The 16,808-nt window shown below is 39.7% G+C and overlaps 1 protein-coding gene across 1 annotated transcript in view; it reads left to right on the top strand.

Annotated features, from left to right (window-relative positions):
- The window catches only part of LOC105822492 (zinc finger protein 501-like), a gene marked incomplete at its 5' end in the record, with an annotated part of 26,623 nt that overhangs the window by 9,012 nt on the left and 803 nt on the right, over nt 1–16,808 (top strand). Inside the window, 4 exons of the mRNA XM_012659471.1 lie at nt 6,769–7,462; nt 7,529–7,695; nt 8,032–8,134; nt 8,310–8,440. Of these exons, the coding sequence (XP_012514925.1) occupies nt 6,769–7,462; nt 7,529–7,695; nt 8,032–8,134; nt 8,310–8,440 (1,095 nt within the window). The remainder of the gene's footprint in view (nt 1–6,768; nt 7,463–7,528; nt 7,696–8,031; nt 8,135–8,309; nt 8,441–16,808) is intronic.

Raw genomic sequence — 16,808 nt, 5'->3', positions numbered from 1 at the left:
ACTTTTACCCTGTGTTTGTCCTTAAAACAAAAATGACACTCTTATAAGCAGCAACAATAGTTGGATTTTTTGTTCATTCAGTCATTCTGTGTTTGTTTTATTCAGTTTTCTGCTGCTATAACAGAATAAAGTACTGAGTAAATTATAAAGAATAAAAATTTATTTGGCTCATGATTCTGGAGGCTGGGAAGGCCAAGAACATGACACTGGCATCTGGTGAATGAACATCTGTTTGTTGTGATATAATGTGAATGAAGACATATGAGGGAGAGAGGGTTATACCAGTGAGACCTCCCTGTTATAATAAACCCACTATCATGATAACGAATCTACTTCCATGATAAGGCCATTAATCCATTCATGAGGGCCACTTTTTGTTCTGTAGATGGGACTTTGTTCAGCAAGCCTGTCATATGGGCAGGGTCCTGTTGTCTCAAAATGGTCCTGCTTGGTCTTGTGCTCCACCAGAACATCACAAACTCAGACCTGGATCCTAAAGCTCCAGGAAAAGCAGTTTTTTGGGGACATGACTGCCACATTACACCATAAAAGATACAACATGGGGACCTTCTAGTCTACCATCTTGCTTATGTTCCTTTCCAATATAGTTCATTTTTTGAAATGTTGTATGTCAAATTTGTCATGAATATTTTGACAAGAATTGCATTCAATCTGTAGATTGCTTTGAGTAGTATTGCCATTTTAATAATATTTCTCCAATCTATGTACACAAGCTATTTTTACATTTTTATTTGTGTTTATTTTACTTTTTATTAATGTTTTATGGTTTTTAGTTTAGAAATCTTTTACCTTTTTAGTGAAGTTTATTGCTAGGTGTCTTAAGTTGTTTAGCTGTTATAGAGACAGAAGGGGCATTTTACACAATGTAAAATTTCTTTATGATAAATACTCTTGAGAAATTAGGTACAGAATGTATATACCTTAACAAAATAATGGAGATATATGACAAATCAATGCTAACATTATACTAAAAAGGGAAAGCTAAATGTTTTTTGTCTAAAATCTGGAACAAGATAAGGATAACCACTTTAATCACTTCTCTTTAACATAGTACTGAAAACTCTAGCCAGAGCCATAGGAAGAGAAAGAATGAAAAGGCATCTAAATTTAAAAGTAGGAAGTCAAATTGTCCCGATTTGAAGACAAAGTAATTTTATCTAAAAAAATCTTAAAGACCATATCAAGAAAATGATAGAACTAATAAATTCAGAAGAGGTGCAGAATTAAAAATCAACATACAAAAATCAGTATCATTTATATAAGCTAATAGTGACCTAACTGAAATTTTGAAATTCCATTTACAATAGCTACAAAAAAAATAAGTCCATTTTGAGATCGTGTTTGCATATGGTGCACGATAAGGTCCAGCTTCATATTTCCAAGTAGATTTCCAGTATTCCTGACCCAATTTGTTGAAGAGACTACCTTTCTTCATTGTGAGGGCTAGGAATCCTGTCGTAGATAAGTCAGCCATATACTTGAGGGTTTATTTCTATTCTATCTAATCTGTTTAATTATATTTTTATCTTCCTAAAAATACCACACTGTTTTGATTGCTGTTGCTTTGTCATAAGTTTTGGAATCACAGTATGATACTTCAAACTTTCTCTTTCTCTTCTAAGGTTGTTTTACTATTTGTGGTCTCTTGAGAGTCCATTGGAATTTTAGAATATTTTTATACTTCCGAAAATTTTTCCACTAATATTTATACAGAGATTACATTGATTCTGAAGATCACTATAGGTAGTATTGACATCTTAACAACATTAAGTCTTTTATTAATAACTTCTGAACCACAGTGTCTTCAAGATATTTTTGTTTAATTTCCACCTATTTGTAGACATAACAGGGTTTTTTTTTCAGTTTTAAACTTTATGTTTTATTCTATTATAGTCATAAATGATACTTTGTGTATTTCTATCCACTTAAATTTCTTACAGCTTGTTTTGTGGCATAACAAGTTGTCTATTTGGGTTAATGTGCCATGTGTGATTAAGAGTACTATGTATTCTTCTGTTGTTGGGTGGAGACTTCTGTGTATGACTGTTAGGGCTAATTGTTCAATAGTATTGTTTAAGTTCTCTATTTTTTTTTTTTTTTTTTAATTTTTTTTTTTGAGACAGAGTCTCACTCTCTTGCCTGGGGCGAGTGCCGTGGCGTCATCCTAGCTCACAGCAACCTCAAACTCCTGGGCTCAAGCAATCCTACTGTCTCAGCCTCCCAAGTAGCTGGGACTACAGGCATGCGCCACCATGCCCGGCTAATTTTTTCTGTATATATTTTTAGCTGTCCAATTAATGTCTTTCTATTTTTGGTAGAGATGGGGTCTCGCTCTTGCTCAGGCTGGTCTCGAACTCCTGAGCTCAGAACGATCCACCTGCCTCGGCCTCCCAGAGTGCTAGGATTACAGGCGTGAGCCACCACACCCGGCCAAAGTTCTCTATTTTCTTACTGATCTTCTTTCTGTTTTTTCTTTGCGTTATTTAATATGAGATATTGAAGTCTCCTATTATTGTGTTGCTGTCTAATTCTAGCTTCAATTCTGTAAATAGTTGCTTTATACATTTGGGATGCTGATGTTGGGTGCATATATGTTAATACTTGTGATAGCTTCCTAGTTGATGAATACTTTTGTCGTTATACAATGACTTCCTTGAAACTTGTGGCAATGTTTTTTATAATGAGGTCTCAAAATATCATTCAGCCTAGAGTGCAGTGGTATGATTACAGCTCACTGCAATCTGCATTTGCTGGGATCTAGCAATCCTCCTACCTCAGTTTCCTGAGTAGCTGGGACTACAGGCATGTGCCACCATAAATGGCTATTTTTTTATTTTTGTAGACATATGGTCTCACTATGTTGTTCAGGCTTGTCTCAAACTTTTGGTGTCAAGTAATCCTCCCACCTCAGTCTCCTAAAGCACTAGGATTGATTACAGGTGTGAGCCACTGTGCCTGGTCTCGTAACAATTTTGAATGTAACATGTATTTTGTTTGTGACAGTATTTGACATTTCAGTCAATGATTTTTTTCTATGCTTTTATTTTCAGCCCGTGTGTTTTTAGAATTAAAGTCATATTTTTTGTATAAAGCATAGAATTAATATGGTTTCTTGAATTTATTCAGCTAAGTTGTCTTTTGATAGATTTTATTTATATCTAAAGTAGTTACTGAAAGGGAATGACTTACTATTGCATGTTTATTTGTTTTTGTAGGTCTTGTAGCAATTTTGTTTCTGTTTTTCTCTCTTACTGTTTTCCTTTGTGTTTTATTGATTTTTATAGTGATATGGTTTAATTTATTTCTCATTTCTGTTGAGTATCTATATACCATAGGTATATTCATTGTGGTTATCATAGATATTACATACAACATCTTTTAAGTTATTATAACAATCTATTCTAAGCTGATAATTTCCATTGTATTCAAAAGCCATGCTGCTTTACATCCTCCATTGTACTTTATTGATGTCTCAAATATCTTTTTCCATTACGTATACAATAATACAAGTTTATAGTTATTTTCAAGTATTTGTATTTTAAAATCTGTATTAGAATTAAAAGCATTATATGCACCCTCATTATGATAATAAAAAATACTATATTTGTTTGTGTAATTACCTTTACCAGAGAACACTACATTTTCACATGATTTTTGTTGCTATCTACTGTCATTTTGTTTTTCAATGTGAAGAATTGATGATGCTCTTTAACATTTCTTGTGGGACAGGTCTACTGGATATGAATTTATTCAGTTTTTGTTAATCTTGGAAATTCTTTATTTCTAATTCATTTTAAAGATCATTTTTGCCAGAAATAGTGTTCTTGGTTGGGAGGTATCATTTTTCACCACTTTGAATATATCATTCTACACCTTTCTAGCTTGTAAGATTTTTTACTGCAACATTTGTTGATCATTTCATAGGAGTGCCCTTGCATTTGGCAAATCATTCTTTCTTGTTGATTTCAAGATTCTCTTTATGACTTTAAAATTTCTGAGTATAACATATTTTTCTGTGGTTCTCTTTGTTTAATCCTAATTACAGTTGGCTGAGCTTCTTTAAATTCTATGTGATTTTCTCCCACAAATTTATACATTTCTCAGCCCCTATTTTTTCAAGTAATCTTCCTTTTATTGTCTTCTCAGTCTAGAGCTCCCATTATCAGTATAATGGCCTACTTGATGTTATCCCATAAGTCCTTTAGGCTGTTTTTACCTTTCCTCATTTTATTTTCCTTTTTGCTCTCCTTACTCTATAATTTTAAATGACCCATTTTCACACTTTCTGCCTTTTTCTTCTGCTAGATCAGGTCTGCTATTGACCTCCTCTAATGAATCTTCATTCAATTATCTTACTTTTCTCTTACTTTTCAGCACCATACTTTATGTTTGTGTTTTCATCATTCTTACCTCTCTGTTAGTAATAGAATTTTTCTTTTCTTTTCTTTTTCTTTTTTTTTTTTTTTTTTGAGACAGAGTCTCACTCTGTTGCCCAGGCTAGAATGTCGAGGAATTAGTCTAGCTCACAGCAACCTCAAACTCCTAGGATCAAGTGATTCTCATGCCTCAGACTCCCAAATAGTTGAGATTACAGGCATGTGCTACCACTCCTGGCTTATTTTTCTGGTTTTGGTAGAGACAGGGGCTCACTCTTGCTCAGTCTGGTGTGGAACTCCTGACCTCAAGCAATCTTCTCACCTCAACCTCTCAGAGTGCTAAGAGTACAGGCATGAGCCACCCTTCCTGACTAGAATATTTGTTACACATCGTTTTCTTCCTTTTTTTCTTTTGTCTGTGTTCTCATTTAGCTGGTTAACCATCTTTAAAATAGATTTATTGAATTCTTCTAAAAATAATTTATAGTTCTTCATTGCATAGAGTCTCTTGAAAATTCATTTCTGACTTTTGATTGGGCCATGTTTCTTTGCTGTCTTGTGATTTTTGTTAAGATTTCTGTCATTTAAAAAACAGCTACCTATCCCGTCCTTCATGTAATGTCTTTGAACAAGGAATAACTGACACTATTTAACCATACTAGACATTCCAGGGGTTTCTTCAACCTGTTAGAAATACGTGTTATCTCTGTACTACTGTCTGTTTTTCTGTTAAAAATGTTCCCTATGTTTCTTCTTAAACTCATTTAATCTCTTGCTTCCCTTGGCAAATGTCATTAGTAGTGCAGTCTCTCTGTTACTGTAACAAACATTCATCTTTGTTCTCATGGACCCAACCTGTCATTTAAACTATATTTCCATTCCCTTCAGCACTGTGTATTAAAGCAAGCAATAACAAGTCTTTAGGTAGTCCCAGAAAAACTGTAGCCTATGGACACAAATTCCAGTCTTTTCTCTGTTTCCTGAGGGAGAAACAAGGAGTGGAAAGTTATTTTCTCTCATTCCTCTCTGCTGTGGTACACAAATGTAATGAATTTTCTCCTACTTAATTTGACCCTTCTTGGCTTTGCATTCACTGGGGGTATTGAATACTCAATTCATATTTTGTTAGCATATTTTTGTTAATATCATATACCCGTGGAGAAACAAGGGTCTCAGGTTTTTAATTCAACTATCATGGTGATGTTTACAGCTTTGTATAATTACACATATTTTTGTTGTAAAGTATATTAACCCAAATATAGTAATTAAAATTTTAAAAATTTTTCGTATCTTTCAGATTTATTTTCTTATTACATGCAAGGCCTGTGGACAAAACAGTGCATAGAAACTCCAATCCAAAAAGTGATATTGGGGGTATTTGGAAATTATGGCCTTGAAAATTTACACTTGAAGGAAGAATGGGAAAGTGAGGGTGAGTGTGAAGAGCAAAACAGTTGTTATTATGGACATAACAAATGTAAGACAACTACTTATAAGAAAAACACTACTGATACAAGAGGTCAAAAACTTAAGACACTTTGGAAAAAATCTTCCTTCATGTCAGTTACTTTTGCTAAACCACATGTTTTCATAAGTAAATATCATCGATTTTTGGAACATACCTTTTCTCTGAAAAGAAATTTGGAAAATCTAAATACCGACCTAGTCCATGTTCCAAATAATGATTTGTACCAATTAAAATATCAAATTGGATTCAATGTACAGTCAAATATCTCTGAAAATCTGAGATTTAAAAACAAAGGGAAGATTTGTAAATATAATCAAATTCATGGGTACTTTGTTAAAAGTTTATTATTCTTCCACCAAAGAATAATACCATCCTGTGCCAAAATCTACAATTTTATTCAATACAAGAAAGTCTTTACCCATTTATTATTGTTTAATCAATATCAGGGTATAGATCTTTGGAGAAGACATCACACCTATAATAGAACTTTGATGTCATTTAGCCAGGGCTCTATCCTAAAGGATTGCCAGGATATTTATATTGGAGACAGAAATTATCAATGCCAGAAATCTGAAAAAACCTTTAACCAAGGCTTTAGCCCTAGAAAACATCAGAATACTTATTTTTCAGGGGACCATTACAAATGTAAAAAAGGTAAGAAAGTCTTTCATCAACACTCAAGTCTTATATTCCATTGTAGTATCTGTACTCAAAAGAGGTCTTCCAAATCTAATAAATGTCTAGAGGCTTTTACCCAGTTATCAAATCATACTCACCAGCAAGGAATCTATTCTGGAATAAATTCATACAGATATAATAAATGTGAGAAAGTCCATACTCAATCATCAAATGTAAAAAAATATAAGATAATTCACACCGAAAAGAAACTCTACAAATTTAAAGAATACGGCAAAGTGTGCAACCATATTTTACACCTTATTCAATATCAGAGTATTCATACCGAAGAGAAACTGTACAAATACTATGAATGTGGCAAAGCCTTTAATAATAGCTCACACCTTGCTGAGCACCAGAGAATTCATACTGGAGAAAAATTTCACAAATGTAAATCATGCAGTAAATCTTTTACATATTCAAGTCTTATTAAGCATCAAAGAATTCATACTGCACAGAAACTCTACAAATGTAATGAATGTAGCAAAGCCTTTAAGCGTAGTTCACACCTTACTCAACATCAGAGAATTCATACTGGAGGCAAACCCTACAAATGCAAAGAATGTGGCAAAACCTTTAAACGTAGCTCACACCTAACTCAACATCAGAGAATTCATACTGGAAGCAAACCCTACAATTGTAAAGAATGTGGCAAAGCCTTTAATTATAGGTCAAGTCTTACTGAACATCAGAGAATCCACACTGGAGAGAAACCCTACAAATGTAAAGAATGTGGCAAAGCCTTTAAACGTAGCTCACACCTAACTCAACATCAAAAAGTTCATACGGGAAGCAAACCCTACAATTGTAAAGAATGTGGCAAAGCCTTTAATCATAGGTCAAATCTTACTGAACATCAGAGAATCCACACTGGAGAGAAACCCTACAAATGTAAAGAATGTCACAAAGCCTTTAAACGTAGGTCACATCTTACTGAACATCAGAGAGGCCATAGTGAAGAAAAATTTCACAAATGTAATGCATGCAGTAAATCTTTTACTTATTCTTCAAGTCTTATTAGGCATCTAAGAATTCATTCTGGAGGAAAACCCTATAAATGTGAACAATGTGGCAAAGCCTTTAATTACAGGTCAAGTCTTACTGAACATCAGAGAATCCACACTGGAGAGAAACCCTACAAATGTAAAGAATGTGGCAAAGCCATTAAACGTCGCTCACATCTAACTGAACATCAGAGAGGTCATAGTGGAGAAAAATTTCACAAATGTAATGCATGCAGTAAATCTTTTACTTATTCTTCAAGTTTTAGTAGGCATCAAAGAATTCATATCAGAGGGAAACCCTACAAATGTAATGAATGCGGCAAAGACTTTAACCATAGTTCACATCTTACTCAACATCAGAAAATCCATATTGGAGGGAAACCCTATAATTATAAAGAATGTTACAAAGGTGTTAAGTGAAGTTCACATCTTAGTGAGCACCAGAGAATTCATACTGGAGAAAAATTTCACAAATGTAAATCATGCAGTAAATCTTTTACTTTTTCTTCAAATCTTATTAAGCATCAAAGAATTCACACTGGACAGAAACACTACAGATGTAATGAATGTGGCAAAGCCTTTAAACCGTAGTTTACACCTCACTCAATACCAGAGAATCCATAGTGGAGACAAACCCTACAAATGCAAAGAATGTGGGAAAGCTTTTAACCGTAATTCACACCTAACTCAACATCAGAGGATTCATACTGGAGAAAACTTTCACAAATGTAAAGCGTGCAGTAAATCTTTTATTCTTCTGTAAAGTCTTATTCAGCATCAAAGAATTCACACTGGAGGAAAACCATATAAATGTAATGAATGTGGCAAAGCTTTTACTCATTCTTATGGTCTTATTGTCCACCAGAGAATTCATACTGGAGTAAGCTCCTATATTTGTAAAGAATGTGGCCTGTCCTTTAACCAGTCTTCAATCCTTAGACAATGTGACAGAATTCATTCTAGAGAGTAAAATCTACAAATGTAAAGAATGTGTCAAAGCCTTTTATCATAATTTAAATCTTACCTGACATCAGAGCATTTATAGTAGGTAAACTCTATACATGTAATGAGTAAGGAAAGCATTTTATTTAAAATATGCAATTTACAGGTTATAAGAAAGATCACAGAGAAGGAAGCTTTACAGATGCAATAAATGAGGGAACTATTTAAAACTCATCCAGTTCTATCAGAGATTCACAGAAGAAAGAACTAAAGCAAACACTTCTAAACTTTACACCAAACCAGAGTACTTATTACAGAGAATAATCCAAAGTCAGAGCAATTACAAAATTTATTCATGTGTTTCAAAAGAGTAAGAACTTTGTTATTTGAAGAGGTGTAATTATGGTCAACTCTTTATTGTATTGACAGTATTTGAGGTGTTTGAAACGGACGTATTTTGATGTAATTCAACTCTCAAATCAGTTGATGCTATGCCTTAAATCTCTAGTGTTTATATGAAAATATGTGGTATGTTGTTTCAGCATCAGAATTGTTAGAAACCATTCTATATTAGATGGACATAAATTTTCCTCTTAAGTAGAAAAAACTACCCAGTTAATTAAAATACTGAGATATCTTTATAGTAGAGTAAAGTAGGATCCTTGAGTTTATATGCGTTGGGATATGTATATGTATGTTTTTATGGGTGGGAATATGAATTTATAATTTACATAGTTGTATTGTCTTTATTGTAACCCATCAAGCCTTACATGAATATTTGTGTGTGCCTCTTTGTATTTGTGTTATATATCAATAAAAATTGAAATATTACATATGTGCCCAAAAACTGTTACTCAGTATCTCCAGATAATAGCAGTGTTTTGTCGTTTGTTCAAAAGTGAAACATGATCACTCATGGCATTATCAGAAAATTCTATCTATTAATGCCCTAACCTTTGCGTGACCTCTTGGGCCTTTCTATTTTTGCCTTAATTTGGTAAGTCGTGTGGTTTTAATTTTGTGTATGTGTGTGTATGCTTTAATTTTTCCCCAGCTAATTTCTTTTCTCACAGTAATGCTTTCCAAGGTCAGGGCATCTAGCACAGATAGCTGGGCATAGTATACATTCAATACATGTGAAACTGGGTCAAATTGGAACAAAATGAAAAGCGGATGTCAGTTTGGCAAGTGATTAAAAAGTGGGTATTAATACAGGTAATAGGGCCGGGCACGGTGGCTCATGCCTGTAATCCTAGCTCTCTGGGAGGCTGAGGCGGGCGGATTGTTTGAGCTCAGGAGTTTGAAACCAGCCTGAGCAAGAGCGAGACCCCGTCTCTACTAAAAATAGAAAGAAATTAATCGGACAACTAAAAATACATAGAAAAAAAATTAGCCGGGCATGGTGGCGCATGCCTGTAGTCCCAGCTACTCGGGAGGCTGAGGCAGGAGGATCGCTTGAGCCCAGGACTTTGAGGTTGCTGTGAGCTAGGATGATGCCACGGCACTCTAGCCCGGGCAACAGAGTGAGACTCTGTCTCAAAAAAAAAAAAAAAAATACAGGTAATAATAAAAGGCCACAACTCAATAGCAAACATTATATATTCATCTGAGAAACATTTTCCGACTAGTTCATCAAAAGATGTTAAGTTTAAAGCAGTGGTTTGGGGGCTTGGCTATACACTGTTATCACCTGGAGAAGTTTAAACAGTACTAATATCTGGGACCCACTCCAGGGATTTTTATTTTTATTTTTTTTTTACTTTAATGATCACTTTTTATTTTGTCATTTTCTTATCAGTCTCCCTTATACATGTGCTTGTAACATTTTGGCAGTGTAAATATTCACACAATTTTTTTTTGAGAGGGAGTTTCACTTTCTCACTCAGGCTGGAGTGTAGTGATATCATAGCTTACTGCAAACTCAAACTCCTGGGCTAATGCAATCCTCCTGCCTCAGCCTCCCAAGTAGCTGGGACTACAGGCATGTGCCACCATGCTTGGCTCTGTTTTCTGGATATTGTAGAGACAGGATCTTGTCTCAGGCTTCAGAAGTGCTAGGATTACAGGTGGAAGCCATTGCTCCTGACCAATTTTGTATTCTTTTATACATATATTTCACTTTTTATTTTTTAAAATTCTTTGGGCTTTACAGTTTGTTTATATTTAATATGTATATTTACTTTAATAGTTTTTTTTTATTCTTTATTCTTTTTTTTTTTTGAGACAGAGTCTCACTGTGTTGCCCGGGCTAGAGTGCCATGGCATCATCCTAGCTCACAGCAACCTCAAACTCCTGGGCTGAAGTGATCCTTCTGCCTCAGCCTTCCGAGTAGCTGGGACTACAGGCATGCGTCACCATGCCCGGCTAATTTTTTTTCTATGTATTTTCAGTTGTCCAATTAATTTCTTTCTATTTTTAGTAGAGACGGGGTCTCACTCTTGCTCAGGCTGGTTTCGAACTCCTGAGCTCAAACAATCCGCCCGCCCGCCTCAGCCTCCCAGAGAGCTAGGATTACAGGCGTGAGCCACTGCGCCCGGCCTCTTTATTCTTTTTTATTATATCAGAATATTACTGGGGTACAAATGCTTTGGTCACATAAATTGCCTTTGCACCGCCAGAGTCAAAGCTACAAGCATGCCCATCTCCCAGACAGCATGCATTGCAGTACCATGTAAAGCTGAAAAGGTGTAAGCAAGCGAACTCATGTAGCCAGGGGCTCTCACACTGGAGTGCAGCTCTGATGGCTCTGATTCCCCTGACCTTAGGGAGCTGAAGGGCCTGAATTCCTCTTTTCTGCCAGAGGTGAGGAAACACTCCCTCATGCTAACATCTCTCCTCAGGCCCAATGGTGGAAGAGCATGCCAAGACAGCAAGGGGCTTTAGTAATTCTCCACATATAGACCACTGCTGCCGACCTGCTTTCCAACCCCTTTTAGGGATCAGACAGTGAACAAAGGACATGAGGCTCCAGGAGGACAGAACTTCATGTCTTCAAATCTGTCCACAACCTTGACTTCTACAGTTCAGATGTGGAGGGAATAAATTAAAGGCAAATTTCTTATTTTGCAATTTGGCTTTGGCTCTAGTGGTCAGGCTGTGGTTGTCTGTTTCCTCCTGTGGTTGGGGGCTTGTGTGAATTTAAGCACCAATCACATGCATATATGTCCACGTGCATTTCTGTATAACTCAACACCATCCAACAAAAGATCGAACGTTAAATAAGAAGAAAAGAAAATCAGTACCTATAGGGTGTCTACTATTTGCCAAGTAAATAGTAATCAACCTGTCATTGAACACTAGCATCCTATCTGCACAAGGTGTATGAGTTAGCTAGCTATTACTTCATAAGAAACCACTCTAAAACTTTTTGGCTCATGATTGAGCTGGTCAGCCATTTAGGTTGGGCCATTCTTCTGTTCTGAGCTGGGCTCCTTCAGGTGCGTGTGGTCAGCTGCTGGTTGACTACGCAGCTCTGCTTCTGGGGGTGAGCTGGGTGTCAACTGGGGCACCTTGGTTCTTCTCCCTGTGGTATCTCATCCTCCAGCAGGGTAACCTGGACTTGTTCTCACAGAGATGGCAGGGTTCTGAAAGAAAAAGCAGAAGCAGTCAAGACTGCTCAAGCCTAGGCCCAAGTCTAGCACACTGTCATATTCACAGCTTTCTGTTGACCAGAGCGAATAAAATCATCCACATCCAAGGTTTGGGAAACAGATTCTGCCTCCACATGGGAGCAGCTATAAAAGTGCATTGCAAAGGGGACAGACACAGGAAGAGATGAAGAACTGCTACCATTTTTTTGTGCATATCATTATGCCTTTTCTTCCAGATGAAGTTTATATATAACTGTTCTAAGTGAAGGAACTTGTCCAAAGCCCCACAGCTACTAGGTGGCTGGGCTGGGACTCAGGATCAACTCTGCCTGACTTCAAAGCCCATGCATCTCTACAGACCACACTATTCATGCAGCTCCCCTAGGCCTCTAAGGGTCTGGAGAATGACTCTTGTGCAGTAGAAGCAAGATTCCTTTGAGATTCTCATTTATCTAGTACTCTTCACCATTGAGAACAATCCCTCGAGGAATGCTTCTGAAACAACTTGGAAGGACTTGGATAATTTGGGAAATGGCTGAGGTTCAGTTTAGAAAATCAAGGCACAACATCATTATTTTTTATTTCTCATTATAGGAGAAATTTGAAAGCATATATAATGTACACCACATGTTGGTGAATTCTTTTCATCCCTTTTTGGTATTCATTGGCAATTTATAATTCTCACCAAAGTCTAGATTAAACTACTGTGACTTAAACAACCTCTTAATCTGAAAGCAAATGACATAAACATAGATCTGCTGAGAAGCCATTTTCTCCTGCCGCAATTCAGCCAAACAGCTGAGGATGTCTTGAAGTTGTCCTTTGAATTTTAACAAGACAAAGCTGTTTTCCAGGACTGCAAACACATCATATGAGTGCCAAAGCTACTAAGTTGTCTCAAAAGGTCAACCAGATAGATGGAAGGTCTGGGTGTGGAGTGTTGAGAGAGCCCCCACCAGCAGGGTCCATAGGTGATATTCATTGGTCAAGTGGGGTGTTGTGCGTCCTGATGTTTATGACAGAAGTGACATGTATATTACTGAAAGTAAATTATAGCACATCACGAATAAAACTATAAACGAATCAACAATTTCAATTACTGTTATTTATCATTATTGTAAGTATTATCATCATTACCAATATTGGAAGTAGTTGTAGTTGTTACCGACGATCCTGTTTTTATTGCTGTTTTACGAATATAGATAAGAACACCAAGTAAAAGCTCTGCCTCCTCCTGCTGCTGCTACTGGTGCTGGGTTGCTAGTTCGGTGCAGACTGCAGACCTCTTTTGTGAAGTTGCAGCTGAAGAGACTTCAGGCTCCGCTGAGGCCGAGGAAGAGCCTGAGGCAAGACTGAGAGCAGTGGAATGAGGGGAGGTTTTCAAGGAGATGCCCAAGGGAGAAATAGAGCCTGGCAGCTTCCTTCAAATCCAGTGAAAGAGGAAGGAGCCCTCACCCTCATCTGGCAGCCGGCCGGGGCGAGGGGACGTTAGGCGGAGGGCGGGGAGGGTCTCCCAGAGGGAAGGGCCGGGGAGGCCGGAGTCAACCGGGGAGAAGGGAAGGAGGAGGCTTCCATCTAACTCCTTGGTGAAAGCAGCAGCAGGTGGCGGTCTGGAAACCCCCTAGGACGTTTGGAGGGAAAAGAGGTAAAGAGGAAGATGGTGGAGAGGGGGTAGGTGCAACTCGGTGTGGACAGGGCACAGCGGGAGGGAGGAGGGGACAGGGGACAGAGGGAAGGGCGCGCGCTGGGGCAGAGGACCCGGAACCTGGGCGGGGACGCGTGGTGCGCGGGGTCGGCTTTTCAGGACAGGGGCATGGCAGCGGGTCGAGTGCCTAAGGAGTGGCACTTCTCAAATGTGCAGCCAGAGGCAAGACGGCAGCCTGGCGCCAGCACCTCTGTCCAGCCCCGGGTCCCGCCCGTCCCACACCAGCCCGCCCCGGCCGGTGTAGCCACACCAAGCCGGTCCAAGGAGGCACCAAGTGATCAAATCCCGGCTCTCGGGACTTATCGTCCCCTTCGGGGTGACTGAATGTGAATGCCAGGGCTCCTTTCCGGGGCCATCTGTTCTTGGGGAGCCACAGCGCCGGCCGGGTCAGCAGTCGGCGGGGCGGGCACACGCGGGCGGCGGCTGCTCCAGGGCGCAGCCGGCTGGGACAGCCCTGCTAGTGAGCGGGGGTGCGACCCGCCTCGGCCTCCCTTACCCGAGGGTTTGAGGTGGGGTCTGCTCTCCTCTGTCCCAAGCCCCTCCCAAGGGTCCACGGGGAGAGGCGGCAGAGAGAAGCGGAGCACCCTCTCCCGGGACAAGTTCCCGGCCAGGAGGGCTTTGGCGGGCAGTGCGGGGCGTGGCCTGGGTGGGGTCTCGAAAGTGGCAGGGGCGTAGGACGGAGGCTGAGGGGTCTCTAAAGGACTCAGTGGTGATGGCACAGACAGACAGAGCTCAGCCATGAGCTGTCTGCACCTTACACTGGAGGGCAAGGGGCGCACCAGCGGAGATGACATCGGGCCCCCTGGGACCCAGGGCCAGGGTGAGTGAGAGTCGGGGACCCCTACAGCCTTCAGGGGGAAACTCAAGGCTCCCATATCCCCAGACTTTTATTCTGAGCCCCCGAGAGAAAGTCCGAGCTCCCTGGAAGCTATCTGAAGGACTAGATTATCTTGATTTTATTTGAAGGGTGGCGAGTACCTTAACTGCAGAGAACTCCTGGAGAGCTGGGAAGAGAAGGAGGGACAGATGCCCAAGGGAGCCTCTAGTGGGATGAGCCTCATGTTTGGGCATTTCTGGGAGAGATCAAGTGCCCGTCCAGGAGGACCTGCAGCCTTGCTCCCTCCCTGCCAGCCCACACAAGGGCAAGGGGGCTTAGAGCGTAGAAACTCACCTAGGGCAGTTAGCAGGCCCACGAGGTCCAGGGAAACCAGCTGCTGGCCACACTCAGCCTCTCTGCAAATGGATGCCTGGGAGAGGCAACAGAAAAGGAGAGCGTCCAATCTACACCTTCCCTTGAGGGATTAAAGGACCAACCAGGGACAGAAGCAAGGAATAGGGGACCTTTTTGTCCTAGCTCTGAGGGCCATGTCCCCTGCAAACAGATGACAATATTTGCTCCTCTGCAGGCAGTAAAGGTTTTGGAAAGGCAGTCCCTGTGCTACTCTCCAGAGAGATGGCCACAGAACCAGATGCATGCCACCAGAGGCTTGTAACCACAAAATGCACTTATTCTCCTGGATACGAATGATACAGTCCAGCAGCAGACAGGAGTGTGTGCTAAGAACAGACCTGCTATTTTTTCCAACTCTGCTCTTACAGACCAAGCAGACATTCTCAAGTGCAAAACCCCAATATGGTTCCACCAGGTTCTGATGGTACAGGATCCTTTATTCTTTCCCCTTCCCCCTCCCCATTCCTTTATTGTGCATAAAGTATCTGGTGTACATCCACAAGCATATTGCTAAATGACAGTGGTCTGTGTTGATGGGCATCCAGTGGAGATGGGGAGAGATATTGGTTCTGTGAAGAGACTCCCTTTCTCCACCAGCGGCTGCTCCCTCAGCTCTTATCTTTATATCGCATAACTTAATTTTAGCAACACCACCAAGAAATACAACAATCCTTGCATACATTGTTCAGTTAGAGAATGTTAATGATTTTTGTATATCATCATGAAGCCAAGGACAATTTCATAAGTTTTTTGTTACACATAGGGCAAATCTGCCTTTACACAGGGGTAAATGATACTTAAAAAAACAATAAATATTAGATACTTTCCCTTTCAAATCAAGCATCTGATTATTTAAATACACATCTTTTATAGACAAAAAAACTAAATATAAATATAAAAATAAAAACATGGGGTGAAGTTTCTCTTGCCTCCAAGAGTATTGGTTGGACCAAAAATGAAGAAGGAGAGGTTTCCGACTGCAGAACATTCGAAACTCTCCGGGGACCCCAGGAACAACCAGCACCTTCCAAGGGCTCTCCCCGTCCTGCCCCTTCTGCACCAGAAAGTGCCCTCATAAGATTTTCAAGTCCTGGCCCAGGAGGTGTATGGAGGGAGAGAGGTTGTATGTCTCAAACCCAGACCAACATGCTGGCCCTGGACCCTCTACAAGAATATTCTAAGGGTCCCCTTTGGCTTCCAGGGTTGAGCCCTTTCAGAAAAATAATATGGGTAAATTGTTCTTCAGGGTCAATCCATGGGGGATAGCAGATGACATGGCATCGTGGACAGAGGGCAACCATCGAATGCAACTTCAAAGTACAGTGAAGCTGTGTCAGATGACAGAGGTAGAGCCTGAGACATCTTCCTTCATGCTTTGAAAGAAAGGAGAACAAACTAGAAGGGTGAGGCTCACCTGTTCTTGACTATTGTCAGGGTCACTTGAGAAGTGCAGGAGGTCAGAAAAGGGCTGTGTTGCAAAACAAGCTGGAGGGAGTGACTGGGGGGACTATAAGTGAAACCTACGAAGTAATGTGGTTCCACTTCATGGAAACACAGGACATATTTTCTTTTTTCTTTTTTTTTTGAGACAGAGTCTCGCTTTTGTTGCCTGGGCTAGAGTGAGTGAGTGAGTGCCGTGGAGTCAGCCTAGCTCACAGCAACCTCACACTCCTGGGCTCAAGCGATCCTTCTGCCTCAGCCATCAGAGTAGCTGGGACTACAGGCATGCGCCACATGCCCGGCTAATTTTTTCTATATATATTTTTAGTTGTCCGATTAATTTCTTTCTATTTTT

The sequence above is a fragment of the Propithecus coquereli genome, unplaced genomic scaffold (genome assembly GCF_000956105.1).
Source record: "Propithecus coquereli isolate 6110/MARCELLA unplaced genomic scaffold, Pcoq_1.0 Scaffold617, whole genome shotgun sequence".
Taxonomy (NCBI): domain Eukaryota; kingdom Metazoa; phylum Chordata; class Mammalia; order Primates; family Indriidae; genus Propithecus; species Propithecus coquereli.
The sequence above is the reverse complement of the archived record's forward strand: the minus strand, read 5'-3'. Positions and strand labels throughout refer to the sequence as shown.